The 16,249-nt window shown below is 38.7% G+C and overlaps 1 protein-coding gene across 1 annotated transcript; it reads left to right on the forward strand.

Moving 5' to 3' along the window:
- The first annotated feature begins 14,459 nt into the window (after window positions 1–14,459).
- Window positions 14,460–15,704, forward strand: LOC118739234. Its single transcript, XM_036470441.1, has one exon. It carries the CDS (start codon window positions 14,696–14,698, stop codon window positions 15,344–15,346), a length of 651 nt encoding a protein of 216 aa, XP_036326334.1. The 5' UTR covers window positions 14,460–14,695; the 3' UTR covers window positions 15,347–15,704.
- The last annotated feature ends 545 nt before the right edge of the window (window positions 15,705–16,249 follow it).

A 16,249-nucleotide genomic window follows, 5' to 3' on the forward strand; every position in this document is an offset into this window, starting at 1 on the left:
TTGCACCGCCCACTTTTGTCACTTTGCCGTTCAGCCAAAAAGTTGGTCTGTGGCGAAGAGGCACTTACAACACCTATGCACAAGCGCACTCGCACCACAGATGCACAAACACACCAGAATACACACAAACACACAAATGACTTCTGCCCATTTGATATTTGTGCAGTTTAAACACTTCTACGATATCTTTTTACATACTTTTTTTGCTTTTGTTTTTGGTATTCACTTTGTCTCCTTCTTGCCAGTGGGGTTTTTCTCTTCTTGGCGGAGTTAGTAACTTTCATACACATTGGCCTCGCACGGCTTTCAGCAAGGTCACTGAAAATCAAAAGTAAACTAAAATCAACAACAATAGCAAAACTAGCTCAACAAGATTTCAAAGTTTTGGTAGAACATTTAACTGCCAAACTTTTGAACCTGTTCAACTGTGTATGTAGTAGGTATGTATGTACCCAGCCTGCAGAGAAACGTACTTTTTGCCGACTTTTTTCGTATTCCATCATCATGTTTGGTTTCCTGTATCTAACCATGAAAAAGTTTCTGTGAAGTCTATAATGAAATCGTTTTCAATGAAAAATTGAATCAGACAAATTTCAGGAAAACGGCCGCGCATCCGTTTCACCAGAGTGTCCAGATTTGGCGATTTCGCGCCAATTTAGTGATTTTTTTTTTTTGATATTTGCGCGTAAAAATTTAGTAATTCGCCATTGGCGATTTTTGGCGATTTTTTCCCTTCAAATAAATTTTTCCCAATTATAAAAATATACAAAACTTAGTTTTCCACGATAATTTTACAAAAGAGGCTAATGAACTGCGTGATATACTTGACTTAAGAAGCATATTGAAAAACTGTCAGAAATGTTTAATCACCCTAATCGAAGAACTGTTGAAATGATTACCTAGTCAATTAAATGCTTTTAAAAAAGCTTTGATTTTGTCAACAAATTAGCCATGTAATGGGTATGTATTTAACTGATGTTGTTTAACTGAACTGCGCTCTTGATTTAGATTAGCAAATGTGCCTGTAAATAAGCAAAGTTGTATGTTACTTTGTTAGCCTACCTAGCGGAAATATGCAATTCTCCGCTCCTGTTTGAAAGAATTTATTAAAAGCGAAAGTCGCTGACATTCCTAGATAGACTTGCTGTTCATTTTTTACACAAAAGCTGTATATTTCGTTAAGTGATTTTAACTCAGAAAACATATCGAGCTTAAATTTCAACAAATCAAAGCTTCTTATTAATATTTACTACAAATACTAATTTTTCACTCCCTACAAGTTTTAAGCACATTCCACCACCATTAAGAACCTCTTATGCTGTCCTTTCGCTGCTGCATTTTACATAAAAACTTACTTAATCTTCCGCCTTGTAAAACTTGATCACTTTTAAAATTATGTTTGCATTGCTACACATACACATACAAACATACATTAATGCACATAGAAATGTGTTTTCATGAAATTTATTTAAGCAATATTTAACATTCATTGGCTATAATAATTTCAAATTTTACGAGCTTCATTTCACGAAATTTATTATGTATAAGAATATATTCCATTTTCATGTCGGTGGCCATTCAGCATCCTGTATTAAGTAGAAAAGTTTATATGCGACGGTGCACATTAGGTCAAATGATTACTTTTTCTGTGCGAAATTAATAGCAGCTAAAATATTGCATTATTTTAATGTAAAAAGATGGCGAACGTTAAAACAAGTGTAAAGGCAGTAAATCAAATGTTAAACAAACTTGGCTTTCGTAAAACAGACTTTTCTGCTTTTTTGTATGTTCAAATGATGAGTATATGTGTTTAGGTAGTACTCAAAAACATTGTCCAATTAGCTTGGTTTTGACACAAGTTATTTTCTTACCATACTCAACCCCCTCCCCTTTAAAATGAGCTACATAATAAAATAAGTATGGTCACATGTACATAAATGGTTTCTTCTAGCGATTAGTTATGGCATTATCGAAATTCCTAAATTAAAAAAAGAAAAATATTTACTACATGTCTCGCAGGTATATCTTGAGGAGAGATTCCTAAAGCAGTTAGTCTTCATAAAACATTTCGTTTTCACTTGAGGTTTCAGTATTTCCAAATTCTCCACCGATATTATTTATATTCAGAATACAAATGCACATTTACCAAAAATTGCTGGTAACTTCCTGAAAAGAATACGAATGTTTATGAAACTAATTTGTTAAAAGAATGTTCAAAGCTCTATTCACTTTGAGTAAAAAAAAATCGAGATTACAGTCCGTAAGTTCTCTCAAGGTTTTGCCTTTTTGCGAAGGCGCTAGTGTATTTGTAACATAGCCTCGGCTACGCTACAGGAGATGAAATATAATCCAAATTGAGGCTGCTATTTTTGTTTGCTATCACATACTTCCATTTTTACTATTTATCACCATTGAAATGGATTATTTATCACCAAAAAATGTTGGAGATATTTTTGGAGATAGCTAAAAATTCGGAAAAAGGTTAGCTATCCTATTTTAGCACTTTAGCGATAGCGAAAGTTAGAATCCGGCTGATGGTCGACACAGTTGGCTTTTCGATTTCGAAAAGAACCTCATCAGCAAGAAACGCTTTGTTTTTAGATCTAAATATTTTAGCATCCTTTCCAAATTGTTTCCCATAATTTTCATATTTATTTGATAAATAATTGTAAAAAATACGCGTTTTTTTTTCTAAGAGTTTCATGGAACTTTCGCAAATATCAGCAGCGCCAAATTTTTTTTCAACATAGTTGACAACCGAAAAAGGCTTTTCTTTTTCCAATCAGCCAAACTTTAAACAACTTGCCTTTTGTGATAGCATGATAGCCCAGAAAAAAACCGTTTTTCTTGAAAACGGCTAAAAACGGCAAGTTAAGTAAAACAAATTCAACTCATTACATCTTATTTTATGCATTTCCGATTCCATTTTGTTTGCCGAAAGTTAACAAAATTGTAAAAGCTTACATAAAATCATAAATGGAAATAAATCAGAAAATTTTTGAGGTTATGCAAATAAGTCAGTTTATTTGCAAACAAATGATAAAAAGTAACTTTTTTAAATTGGGACATAGGTTCTCACTTAGATATAGTTTTGTTTCCCATTTAAAATTATCCTTTATTTATTCGAACTTTGCAAAAACAATGCACTTGAAATTTACAAAATAAACCGGTTGCGCAAACAACGTATCAGTAACGTTTTGAAAGTGTAAATTTGGTTTATTGCTGTATAACGGTGTTTTTTATTTTACAAAAACTAAGTGAAGTTTCTGTTATTTTGGAGTATTCCCTACAGAATGGCAACAAAAAATAATGTAAAACTGCCTTTACGAAATCGGACTTTCGCACAGCCAAATGTATCATTTGACCTAATGTGCGGTGGCGAAAATGCTGGGACGTTTCACTTGGGCAGCGAGATGAATATGTACCCTTTTATGTGTTTGTTTGTTTTTGGCTATTATTATTATTACTTCGAAAATTTTGGTAAATAAGACCAGCTTGTTAAACCCTTTTACGAGTAATACATAAATATATAGAAAGGAGCGATTAAAATTCATTTTATTACTTTCAATTATACAAGAATGAGCTTTGTTAGCAAATTTTGTTGGGAAATGAAAGTGAAGAAGATATTTATTGAGTCTAAGGAAGACTGACCAGCATACTTACATACATATGTATTTCAATTTTTAGTAAGTAAAAATGACAAATTCTCTAAGATTTGCAAAACAAAAGGCATTTCTAAGGCACTTTCGTACAACATTTAATAAAATTCTTATCTATAGTGCTAAGAAAAAAAAGCGATTAATGCGACAGAAGTTCTCTATCGTCAGCTACTTAAATGCTTTTAATGGCAATGAAACGCAAAATTTATTAAAAGTGTCATTTTAAATATGATTTTGAGATTCATCTCGGGTAGGTACTACCTACCGGCTAGTATTTTCAGCAAAAATGGTTGCCTATGTATATCGCCAGAAGATTGCTCTAGCTACATATATGCAGGTTTAAATGAATACAAGAAGAAAACCTAAATGCAGTCGTACTCAACTAATTATCTTAGACTTAAGTCAAATAGAGGCGGCTTACCCTCTTACATTGACCGAATTTTAATTTATTGCTGCCTAACAAGTTTTTCGTAGAATTTGTATAATACTAGTGCAATGTAGCGTCTAGCCTCCTCATTCGTTAACAATGAGCTATAGGAAGACCAGCATTTGTTGATCACACAGAAATGTGTGTAATAAAGTGGAGCACACAATCGAAGTACGCATTGGCCATGTGCCTGAGATAAGACACCCACATTTGCTAATTTTGCTCGTCATTTGTCATTTGCTGATACTGTTTTAATAATAAAGGGTTCCTCTTTGTGAGTGTTGGAAAAGTCAATTATGAAAATTGATACTTGTATGTATTATTTGCAAATTTTTATATGCATACGCTCTTTATTTGTGCTTTTCAGCCTAAATAGCACAAATTTGTAGTTGTATGGCGGTAGGATAACGATAACCCATGCCGAGTTTTACACCCTTATTCTAGAACCCGAGTTTTCGTAATTCGTGATTCGTAGCTACGTAGCGGAAAAATGTGCAGTATTGCCAGCTATCAGTTGTTTTTCGAAGTCAGCTGTATGAAGAAAAACAAAGTGGAAAATAATTAAAAAACACTCATCATGAGCTTGTTTATAGTACAAAAAAGTAAGTGCGCCTGGGCCACACTGGAGAAGTGAAAATTACGTTACATACATAACTATTTTAGTCTCATAACCAATATACATACATACATATGTACATATATACATACATCTGCTTTTGCTTAAGGTTATATTTTTTGTCTTTTTTCTATCTGGAATCCTACCTCTATCCCTGTTCGTTCTAATTACATTTATGTTATTCTGTTTTCCTTCATCTTCATTTTTATCTTTATACTCTATCGATAACAAAATCGCTATTAACGTCCATTAAAATATCGATAACAGAACCGATAAAAACATCGATAACAAACTCGATGAAAAATTCGATAAAAATTTTGATAGCAAAATCGATAATATTGGTAGCAAAATCTATTAGAAACTCGATAAAAATATCGACAAAAATATCCATAACAAATCGATAAAAATATTCATAACAAAATCCTTTAAAACACCGATAACAAAACCGATAATAATTATAAAAATTTTATGTATATTTATATGTTGAAGTTGAAATCAAAGGAGAAAAACGCCCCTGAAGATGCTAACAAATTTAGCGAAACGTCGAGTTAAATCGTGAAGAAGAGTGTTTTCTTGCACGTAAAAGTACTGATCAATAAGCCTATAAAATACCAAAAAGCAAAACTGATAGATATCGATAATAAAATCCATACCAAAATCGATAAATATCGATAACGAAAACGATAAATATCGATAACCTTCTTCTTCTTCTTATTTGGCGCTGTAACCGCCTAAGCGATTTTGGCCGAGTCCAAAACAGCACGCCAGTCATTTCTCTTCTGTGCTAACTGACGCCAATTGAAAATGCCAAGTGAAGCCAAGTCCTTCTCCACCTGGTCTTTCCAACGCAGAGGAGGCCTTCCTCTTCCTCTGTTCCCAGCATCGCGGCCCGCGTTGAATATTTTCAGAGCAGGAGCGTTTCTGTCCATCCGAACGACATGGCCAAGCCAGCGGAGCCGCTGAATTTTAATTCGCTGCACTATGTCTACATCGTTGTAAAGCTCATACAGCTCATCGTTAAATCGTCTGCGATATTCGCCATCACCAACGCGTAAAGGTCCGTAAATCTTTCGCAGAATCTTTCTCTCGAAAACTCCAAGAGCCGCCTCATCAGATGCTTTCATTGTCCATGCTTCCGCGCCATACACCAGCAAAGGCACGATGAGTGACTTATAGAGTGTGATCTTTGTACGACGAGAGAGGACTTTACTTCTCAATTGCCTACTCAGCCCAAAGTAGCACTTGTTGGCAAGAGTGATTCTCCGTTGGATTTCAAGGCTGACATTATTATTGGTGTTAATGCTGGTTCCCAAATAAACGAAGTCGTCTACTTTTTCAAACTTGTAACTGTCAACAGTGACGTGGGTGCCAAGACGCGTATGCTCTGACTGTTTGTGTGCTGACAGGAGATACTTCGTTTTGTCCTCGTTCACCACCAGACCCATTCGCTTTGCTTCTCTATCCAATCCCGAGAAGGCAGAACAGACGTAGCCCTTGTTTTTACCGATAATATCGATGTCGTCGGCATACGCCAGCAATTGTACGCTCTTATAAAGTATTGTGCCTGAGCGGTTCAGTTCTGCGGCTCTTATTATCTTCTCCAACATAAGATTAAAGAAATCACACGAAAGGGGGTCCCCTTGTCTGAAACCTCGTTTGGTATCAAACGGCTCGGAGAGGTCCTTCCCTATTCTGACGGAGCTGGTGGTATTGCTCAACGTCATTTTACACAGCCGTATTAGTTTCGCGGGGATACCAAATTCAGACATCACGGCATAAAGGCAACTTCTCTTCGTGCTGTCGAAAGCGGCTTTGAAATCGACAAATAGATGGTGTGTGTCGATCCTATTCTCGCGGGTCTTTTCCAAGATTTGGCGTATTGTGAATACCTGATCTATGGTGGATTTTCCAGGCCTAAAGCCACACTGATAAGGTCCAATCAGCTCGTTGAGGGTGGGCTTCAGTCTTTCGCACAATACGCTCGATAAGACCTTGTAACCTATGCTTAGAAGGCTAATTCCGCGGTAGTTGGCGCGTATGGCGGGGTCGCCTTTCTATCGATATCGATAACCTAATCGATAAAAATATCGATAACGAAAGTGATATAAATATCGATAAAAATATCCATTACAAAATCAAAAAAATAGCGATAACGAAAACGATAAAAATATCCATAACAAAATCGATAAATATCGATAACAAGATCGAGAAATGCCGGTAATAAAATCGATTAACATCGGTTGAAAAAATCGATAAATATCGATAACAAAATTTATAAATATCGATAACAAAATCGATATTATATCGAAAAGTTCCGAAAATACGGATTAAAATATTGATTATTTTATCGATAAGTCCCGAGAATCCCGAAAATCTCTGAAATCCCAAAATAGTTCCCAGATTCGGGTCTCTGAGTCTCTCTCTGTATCCTTTCATCTTTAATTACCTTTATTTTAATCTTTCTTCCCCTATCTTCATCTTTTATCGGTATCCTCATCCTCCTCTTTGTCTTTACTTTCATGTTTATCATTTTCTTCATCTTCATATTCCTCTTCACCTTTGATCTTATATGCATACATAAGAAAAGTGTTTAAATTTACCTTGGCCTTCAGTTTTGCTTTTGTCTTTACGCATCTTTGTTTTTGTTTTTATTTTTACCTTTGCCTTCCTCCTTTTCTTTTTATATGTGCATAATCACCTTTACTTTCATTCTTGTATTGGTCTTTTTCTAAGTGTTATTCTTTATCCTTTTATTAGCAAATTTTTGGTAAATTAATACCATATGCACACACATAAGAAGCACATGTTTCAGCCTGAACCACTTCCGTTGCACCATTTCCGTGTGCAATTTCCGTTGAATTTGGCCAATTTACCCCCAGTTGAAGTTTCACTTCAATTAGTTCATTTTACATAATTTGAGGAAACTTATGGATTCTGAAGCATTTGCAATTATATCAGCGAAGTAAGAGCCCGATATGGCAATGAATTCACAATGGCTGTTGGGCATACTAACCATTGACGCATCTATGTCAGCTTCTGGTTGAATTATTGAGCCACAAGCTATAACTGCTCCTAGGCTAGTTAACGCAATAAAAGCTTCTTCCAAGCCATTGAAAATATTCAATTCGTTAGGTCCACCCCACCTGGTTGCGCTTGCTTCTGCCTTCGGCCGCGCTTAGGGCCTTACTAATGAGAATTGACAAAATAACACAAATTTACTTCATTTCATTTCTCGTTGAGCAATAAGACCAACTTTTAAATTTGACAATTGAGTAATTAAGCAAAATAGTGCACATATCGAGCCCTAACCGCCAAAATAACGTAAGCGGCATTTTTTTCAAAATTTTATTTTTGATGCAGAAATATTCCTAGAGCATCTAGATGCATTTCTGCATCAAAAATAAAATTTCGAAAAAAATGTTGCTTACGTTATTTTGGCGGTTAGGGCTCGATATATATGCAGGTTACATTTGACAAAAATTAGTACATGAACAAGTTAAATGGACGGATTTGTAAGTATAAAATTTTGAAAGTGCACCCCCTAAGTATTTTTTTGAATATTACTTTCTTCATATGAATTATATCATATTTTTTGTTTAATTGTATTTTTGGAAAGAGCAAAGTTCTTTTTCCTTCTGTCAGTAAACTGTTTTTTTTTTTACAAATAGTATAAATAAGCAATGGGAAGTAAGGCAAAATTTATTTATTAATTTTAGTATTATTTCCCATTTAAATGTGAAATAAAGCAAAGCGGTATTGCCGTTTGTGTTACTTTATTGATGCTTGCAATAGTTCTTTACCAAGAAATACTTTTATGAAAAAAATTTTGAAATGCAGTGCAAAGTGCAAATGGAGAAGAAAATTGACTGCAACCTACCGAAATTTTAGAAACTTTTTCAATAAACATTTTTTTTCTTACATATGTATGTATGTATATCCATAATCTTGCGTTTCTCAAAAATGATAAATGAATTGTCATACAAGCCCACAGCCCTTTGTGCCTTACACTTCTAAACTTTTTCCCATTCACCCAACAGCAATACCCTTTACATTTGGCAGCTTTATTTGTTGAATGTTGTGGTCTTTGTTTTTGTATCATTACAAATTCATCGGCATTGCCACTGTTGCATTTTGTTGTTGCTTGGGTTTTTACGCTGTGGTTTTGAGAAATACCCAATAACTTGCTCAGTGTTGTGCTTTTTGTTGTAAATAGCTGTGAAATGAGTCGTATGCTGATGTTGTTCTGTGTCGTTTTTCATGTTGCTGTTATTATTTTTGTTATGATATTGCCGGCAAGCAAAGCTCATAGAGAGTGAATTGTAAATACGGCAAATCTGTTTCGATATTAATGTTGTGTCATCTCTGTTTTGATATCGATAGCAATTACTATTATTTTTGTTTTAGTAATATATTTAGTGAAACGATGATGCATTTGTGCCAGTTCATTTCATGGTCAAAAGCAGAGGTTCCCAAACTTTCTTTTGTCGTATTTTTTCAAAAATTTACTCTCTGGCCAAATGGTGAGATGTCTCATTACCAGGTACTCCTGAGTAACCTGACACCTAGAGTAAAGCAAGCTCGTTATGTTTACCACCATAATTTAGTCGATACTTGCATTGTCGAACTAGTTTGGAAGTAGTTAGAGGGCTGGCCAATGTCTTAAGTGCAGCTTTGTTGTTACTGCAGTCACGTAAACTCATTTCCCTCCACCTATGTTCGACCACGTATTCCATGGCTTTGAGGATTGCAATTACCGCAGCCTGGAACAACAACAGAAAAGGGAAGCTTATCCCCATTAATTTCGAAAAAGACCCCAGATCATGGCCCAGAGTCGTTTTGGAGCCATCAGTGAAGATTCGACCATGTGTGGGTCCGGTCTCACTGATGGAATTAAACCAGCATTCAGTCTCAAGGAACTCAACATTATAGAGTCTCTTCAACAAAGGTAATGGTGGCGTACTATCCTGTACCCACTCAGTGTTATACCAACATCCGGTTCCACTCAAAAAAATTAAAGTTAAATCAACAGGCTATCAAGAAACCATTTTGGTTCTTTACTATCGAAACCAGATAAATTTTCGTGGACCCCCATATATTTTTACGCCAACGTAGGCCCCGTCAAGTGTCCCGTGGACCCCTGGGGGTCCATCTGGACCACTTTCGGAATCACTGGTCAGAAGTGTGGTGACACTTTGTACGCATTTGAGTGAGCAAACTTGTGAGGTGAGTAACCTACTCCACCGGTTTCTGAGCGAGTGAGTGAAATATTTTCTGGTTTCGCATCTTAACATCTCTTTTGCTTATGACGACTGCTATAGACTGGACTTTGTATTTTAGGTAGATTTTTGTTGTTTAGTTATTAGCAGACACTAGGTCTGACTAAGTGACATCGCCTTTGGTGTGGATATATACATTTATGTATGTATTTAAGTGTGTATAAGCAACGGAAATCTTGGGAATTCCGACACGCGAGAAGAAGATTTTCCAGAAGACTTTGTTAATGGGCAAGCCGCCATAGTCGTCGTCAGAAATTTAAAAACAAAAAGATATAAGAGATGATAGGTTTAGTCACTGGTAAAATAAGTTAGTGATTCTCTATTTACTTCCGCTTTTATGGTATCAGAGTATTTGATTGGCTTTAAATCTCAATATTCAACTTCGAATTTCCCAATTGCACCGGGCATTCACATTCAATAAATACTCTGAAAAGATACAAGAAAATTGTAAAATTTCGAACATTCTGGTATAGAAAACATTTTTCAAAGCCATATTGGACAAAGGCAGTTGCTGCAGCCGAGGTTAGTAGTGCGTACTACCGTAGGGCCAGGATATGAATCAAAGCAAACCCCGGGAGTATTATAGAAAATATTTTTTCTAACCGGCGGACACCCCTCGGCAGGCATTAGTAAACTTCGGGCGTATTTCTGCCTACAATCCCAGGATTATCCAGCCAGACGCCTCCACACCATTCAAGCTTTGGTTGTGAGTTGATACAAGGCTGTGTCCGTGGACCTTCCAGTCCTGTGTGCATGCTGACGGGTGTGCAGGGGTGTATTCCTCAGAATGGTAGATCTAATGCGGTTGTCTATTATCTTCTCCATTGCTTTTTGCGCAAAAGAGGTTAAGCTTATTGGTCTAAACGACTTCGCTAGCGAGTAATCCCTTTTACCCACTTTCGGGATAAAGATTACTCGCGCCCGCCGCCACTAGTGTGGGACATACGCTTCCGCAAGACTGCTTATGTTCACAAGATGCGGTATTACACTCTCACTGCCCTGCTGTAACATCGCTGGGCTGGACCTCCAGCTCCGCCATCAGATTAGAGGTCTTTGAGAAGTGTGCTAGTATCAAGGCGGTTGCCCTCTCCAGCCTACTATGTATTAGTGTAGATGCGAGGCGGCAACGGGGTGGTGTTGGTTGATGTGGGCTACTGTCAAGGGTGGTGGGTGCCTCATAATTGCTCATCCAGGTCCAAGAGTCTTAGGTCGCTATCACTTCTCCTGTCGAACTCAAGCCTTGGCTGGTCCATACCCGCGAGCAGCTCCTGCTTAGGGGGAACTTGCTCCTGTATAAGAGCTGCTGTATCTCGCTCATTGGTGACTTATTCGTTGGAAAGTTGGGCTGGAGGTGTCGCCTCAGAGGACTGCGCGCACTCGTCTGATGTGGTTGATGTGGTTGACTATGAGGCTGCTTGACTAGGCGGATTTTCATCCACCTGCATAACTTCCTCGCCTCCCTCCTTCTCTTCCGCAGCCTTCAATCGCCAGGACGGCATGGTAACAAATCTGAACCTGTAGTTCAGCTTGTACCCCGCCCTTCGGACATTACTAAATAAGTCCTCATCAATGCCCACCTTCAGACGCAGACCAGTGTCCTCTATAGTGCTCGAGATGACGCGCCACGCTGGGGTATTGAGACCCCCGTTTTGCGCCCTTGAAGATTTGTAGCACGTCTCGGCAGGAAAATGGTTATATTGTGTATGGGTATCATCTCCCCGTTTCACGCAAAGAAGGGCCCACCAGGAGCTTGCATGGATGGAAGTACACCCCGCAGAAAGCAAGCGGATGTGTCTATCATTTTAACACCTCGTCCATCATGGCGTCCTGTAGGGTAGAGTGCTCATCCGGACTCTGTGCCTCCGTAGAGTAGTCTCTGGGCGGCAACGCAACCCTGATGCTCCTTACCGGATCAGAGTAGGTAGGCGTCTGCCCTTTTCCACCCCGCGAAGCTACTGGCTCGCGATGCCTACACCCGGGTCCCGATGTCGGAGCGGGTGTATACTCTCGCTGCTTCTTTGGGCCGGAGAATTCGGTGTTAATAGCTCGCTCTTCCGCTTATAAACGGGTGCGATCTCGCCAGTGCACCTATCGTGCCTACCACTCGTACCATGGTGCTGTTCGTCACTCCGCTTCTCAGCGGGCGCTGGTTCACGGCTCCCGCCGATGTTTCCGCACTTCTGCCCATCGGCGGTTGCAGTCTGTACGAGAGAGCCAACCTGTCTGGCCTGCTGCTGATACCCGCTCATCCGCGGGAGCGGTCGTTCTGCCATCGCGCTCAGGGTGTCTTTTGCTCGGCCATTGTGGAGCCGATCTAGCGAGAGCCAGCTCCTTAGCTATCTCGGGAGTTTTGCTTTGCTGAAGATACTTTACATAGGGCCTCACCCCGGAGCCGCTGAGACCCAACTCCCTGGAGTCGGTCAGCGAACCGGGTTTCCCTTTGGCAGTTTTGCTCTTCCGTCCTGGTGTCGTTCTATCTCCATTTCATAAAGTCGCGTGAGGTCGTCGAACCGGACAGAGTTGCAAACCAGATCCGCCCGCGCGAAGACTCGCTGTAGTACCTCCTTCTGTGTTTCGCATTTTCACTCGTGGTCCATGCCCACAATCTTCTTTCATATTTTCATGTACCTTTTCTTGTTTTTTCTGTTGCTGGAGTTGTTTGCTTATTGTTGCTTTTTGATTCCTTGTTTTTGTTGTTCCTCTTTAGTTGTCTTCATCTTGTTCGTATGACCACATGTCTGACTTGCCAGGCCGTGACATTGCGCCTTTCCGCAGTAAAGCCACCGTCACTCCTCGAGGCGGCCAGGTGTCGAGAAGGCGCCGTTAAAATACAGCCGGCTTACCCACCTGGCTGCCAACCGTGCAATGGGCACGGTGTCGCGTTATACCCTGGATTAGGAGGTGGCACTTCTTGCGCACTGTTCGCCAGCAGCCCTAAGCTGGAAAGGGGTAACGCAGAAGCTGCAAGCGTCCATATATACCCCTATTTTTTTTTATTTTAAAATCAAGAAATATTTAGAGGTCGCTCAAAGCGCCCAAAGTTTTCCATGTATTTTGTATGGGGAAAAAACAACTTTCCGTAGAAATGGTATAGAATTCTGAAAAATCAATATTTTTCTACCGGAAAACTCTGTTTCTCTGCTGCAGATTCCCAATAATAATACTCAATTGTTTATTTAACCATTTTTTCGTCGCAACTACAGTTTATATGTCCACCGAAAACCCACAAAAGCTCCGAAAACTTCAATGGGGGGACCAATAAAAAATCGTTAGTATTAACAAATTTTTAAATAAACAATTGGGTATTATTACTGAAAGTCCCCTGCAGATAACCATAGTTTTCCGATGGAAAAATATTGAGTTTCAAGAATTCTATACCACTTCTACGAAAAGTTGTTTTAACAGCACGGTCTTCCAAAAACCAGGACGGATGGTCGTCGTAAGTATAGTACAATACTGATATTGTAGTTTTTAAAAACTAACAGTAACTGGCACTCCTAGTTATTATTATTGAATTAGCTATAGGATCATCTAATGAACAATCGATAATTTATCAACAATTAAGAGTGCAAAATGACATAGGTTGCACAAACTTTAGAAAATATACAAGCTACTTTTCATGGCAGAAATACACTGTCAAGAAGCGACCGCTATTAGAATTATTATAATTATTTTATGTTGGATTGAACCGGGCTGTGGCAAAAATGTCACTTAAGTTGTGATAATAAAAATTATCAGTATTCTTCCGATCTGATACGAGGATTATCAACACGCTGATTAGCTAATTTGAGAGCTTATCCGAGATATGGCACCGTTTAATCAACCTGTTAGCCCAATTTGTTTACATTCAGTTCAATAACTGCTGGTCAACATGTCAAACAATCATTTGCATTCTAATTTATTTGAGAGCAACACATCGAGATGAATGAAATTGCAACGAAACTAGCAATTAATAAATCAGCGAACTCAGGCTAATACTAAACATAACTATGTACGTAAGTATGTTTGTATGGATTTTCGTATATTCGCATATACATATGTACATCCAGAGGAATAGATGAGCAGCTTTACTGATACCAAATCAATGTCAAAAGCAATTGAAGGCAATTTCATTTTCAAACAAGTTTAACCCGCTTAAATAACACATCACATAACCAGTACAAATGTATGTACATACATAGTTACTTGTAAGCCCAAAGCGCCGAAATTCGCCTCTACACTGAGCAAGGCCAGCAGCTTACGACTTATATGCGTTGCCAAGTTTGCGGCACGCTTGGCGGGACAGGTGCAAGAGAAATGGTATGCACGAGATAACTAAGAATTTCGTGCGTCAATGATGAGATGCTGTTGTCGACAACACGAGAACGCGAGAGAGTCGTGACGAGCAACAGCGATGACTCAACCAAGCGCTGATCTGAAGAGTGAGGCAAGCGATTTGGCGATAACTACACAGGCCTGCGCGCAGCTGTAGATATGGACAATGAAGCGAGTATAAAACCAATGGACGCTAAGTCAGAGTACGACAGTTGCACCAGAGAGATCAGAGCAAAACAAGTGAAAACGCGAAGAGGTGCTTGAAAGCCAGAAGAAGAACTGCAAAGCGAAAGTGAAACAGTGCCAAATATTGCTAACAAATTTAAAAGAAAAAAATTTACGAATTAGTGCATCATAAAATATAAATTCCATAATAAAATATTAACCCCAATTACTAAGCGAAATGCAAAAGTCCAGCATTAAACAACTCTGCACTTTCACCATCTACTCACTGCTGCTGCTGCTGTCACAACTGGCCCAAGCGCAGCGTCCCTCCTTCGCCGGCATCCGACCGCCTGGCCTTAACCAGAAGGACAAATACAATGTGAACTACAATGTAAATGCCAACGGCAGCAACACAGATATCGGCAATCGCTTTGGAAAGCCAGCAGATGAGCCACCAGCATTGCCCTTTGGCGCGACGCAGAAACCACCCGCCAGTTACATACCAATCGTGTTTCCCGAATCCAACTATCTGCCATTGGCCACACCGAACGCCACACCAGTGCCTGATTTGATTGCGAATCGTTTTGGTAGCGGTAGCGGTAGCGGCGACCCTGCAAATGCAAGTATAAATACAATTGCGAATGCCAATGCGAATGCTCTTGGCAGCAATGCAGTTGGCGTTGGTGGTGGTAGTGGTGGTGGTGTTGCGCCTACCCGCCTGCCCATCGATGCGAAAAATGATAGCGAGCTGGTGGCCATAATCAGCCGACTGCCAGCGGACCAGCGACCTTTCTGGTTTATCAATGCTGCAGCGATCGAGGCGCAAAGAAATGGATCGTTCGCGAATTTCGCCGGCGCAGTCGATTCGCGAGGAAGTTTCTTTGGTTGAGATGAAAGCTGTGCAGGGGTCTCACTTAAGGCCTCACTTATGAAGCATTATCTTTTTTTTTTTTTTTAATGTACATACATATATACCGTTTATATATATTTATTTGAGGTCATATAAATTTGTTTTTTTATTCCTATAATTGTATGAGTATTACGATATTTTGTAAGCAAAAAGTTATCATATGGGTTCACGAACCATTGAAAGGCGATTTGTTCATATTGAAAATTTACAGTCACAAATATGTATTTGTGTAAGTAAGCAAAAGCAAACAGAGTGGAATATACGCAACTGAAGCAAAAAAATAATAGTATCTGTAAAATAAATAAAAAATTCCACAAAGTGGAATATACAAAAAGTACCGCTGCTTGTTTTACTTATACCAAAACCAAAGTAAAGCTCTACCAACGAATTAACAAAGCAAAACAAAAAAGTAAGCCGAAACTGTGCGCCATTTAAAGAGTCTCAACCGCTTTATCTCGAACGAAGATTCCCACTTGATCTCTCAACAATTACCTGCGCTCTCGCTCTTTATACATATAGCAAAGGCCGTTCTCTGCTACGCCAAATAAGCGGCTTAAAATGTTACTCATTGTTTACTGGTTGTTAAACGATAGCTCAGATTAACTTATAATCCATTGTATGCTAATTACTATTGGCATCACAACAATGCAATAGCTTGAATTGTATGAATATTAATATTTTATAATTACTATCGTAAACTATGAAACACAAAGTAACAAGTGAAAGTTAAATTTCCAAACCGAAAATTCTTATTTTCGCAAATGAAAAATATACAGCTACGATACAGTGCATTTTGCAATAAATAAGGTCTGCTCGTCAGTGCTTTGGCAGAAGCCTTCTTCTTCTTCTTCTTCTTCTTCTTCTTCTTCTTCTTCTTCTTCT

Source organism: Rhagoletis pomonella, unplaced genomic scaffold (assembly GCF_013731165.1).
Source record: "Rhagoletis pomonella isolate Grant_MI unplaced genomic scaffold, Rhpom_1.0 Rhpom_scaffold_00005, whole genome shotgun sequence".
NCBI lineage: Eukaryota > Metazoa > Arthropoda > Insecta > Diptera > Tephritidae > Rhagoletis > Rhagoletis pomonella.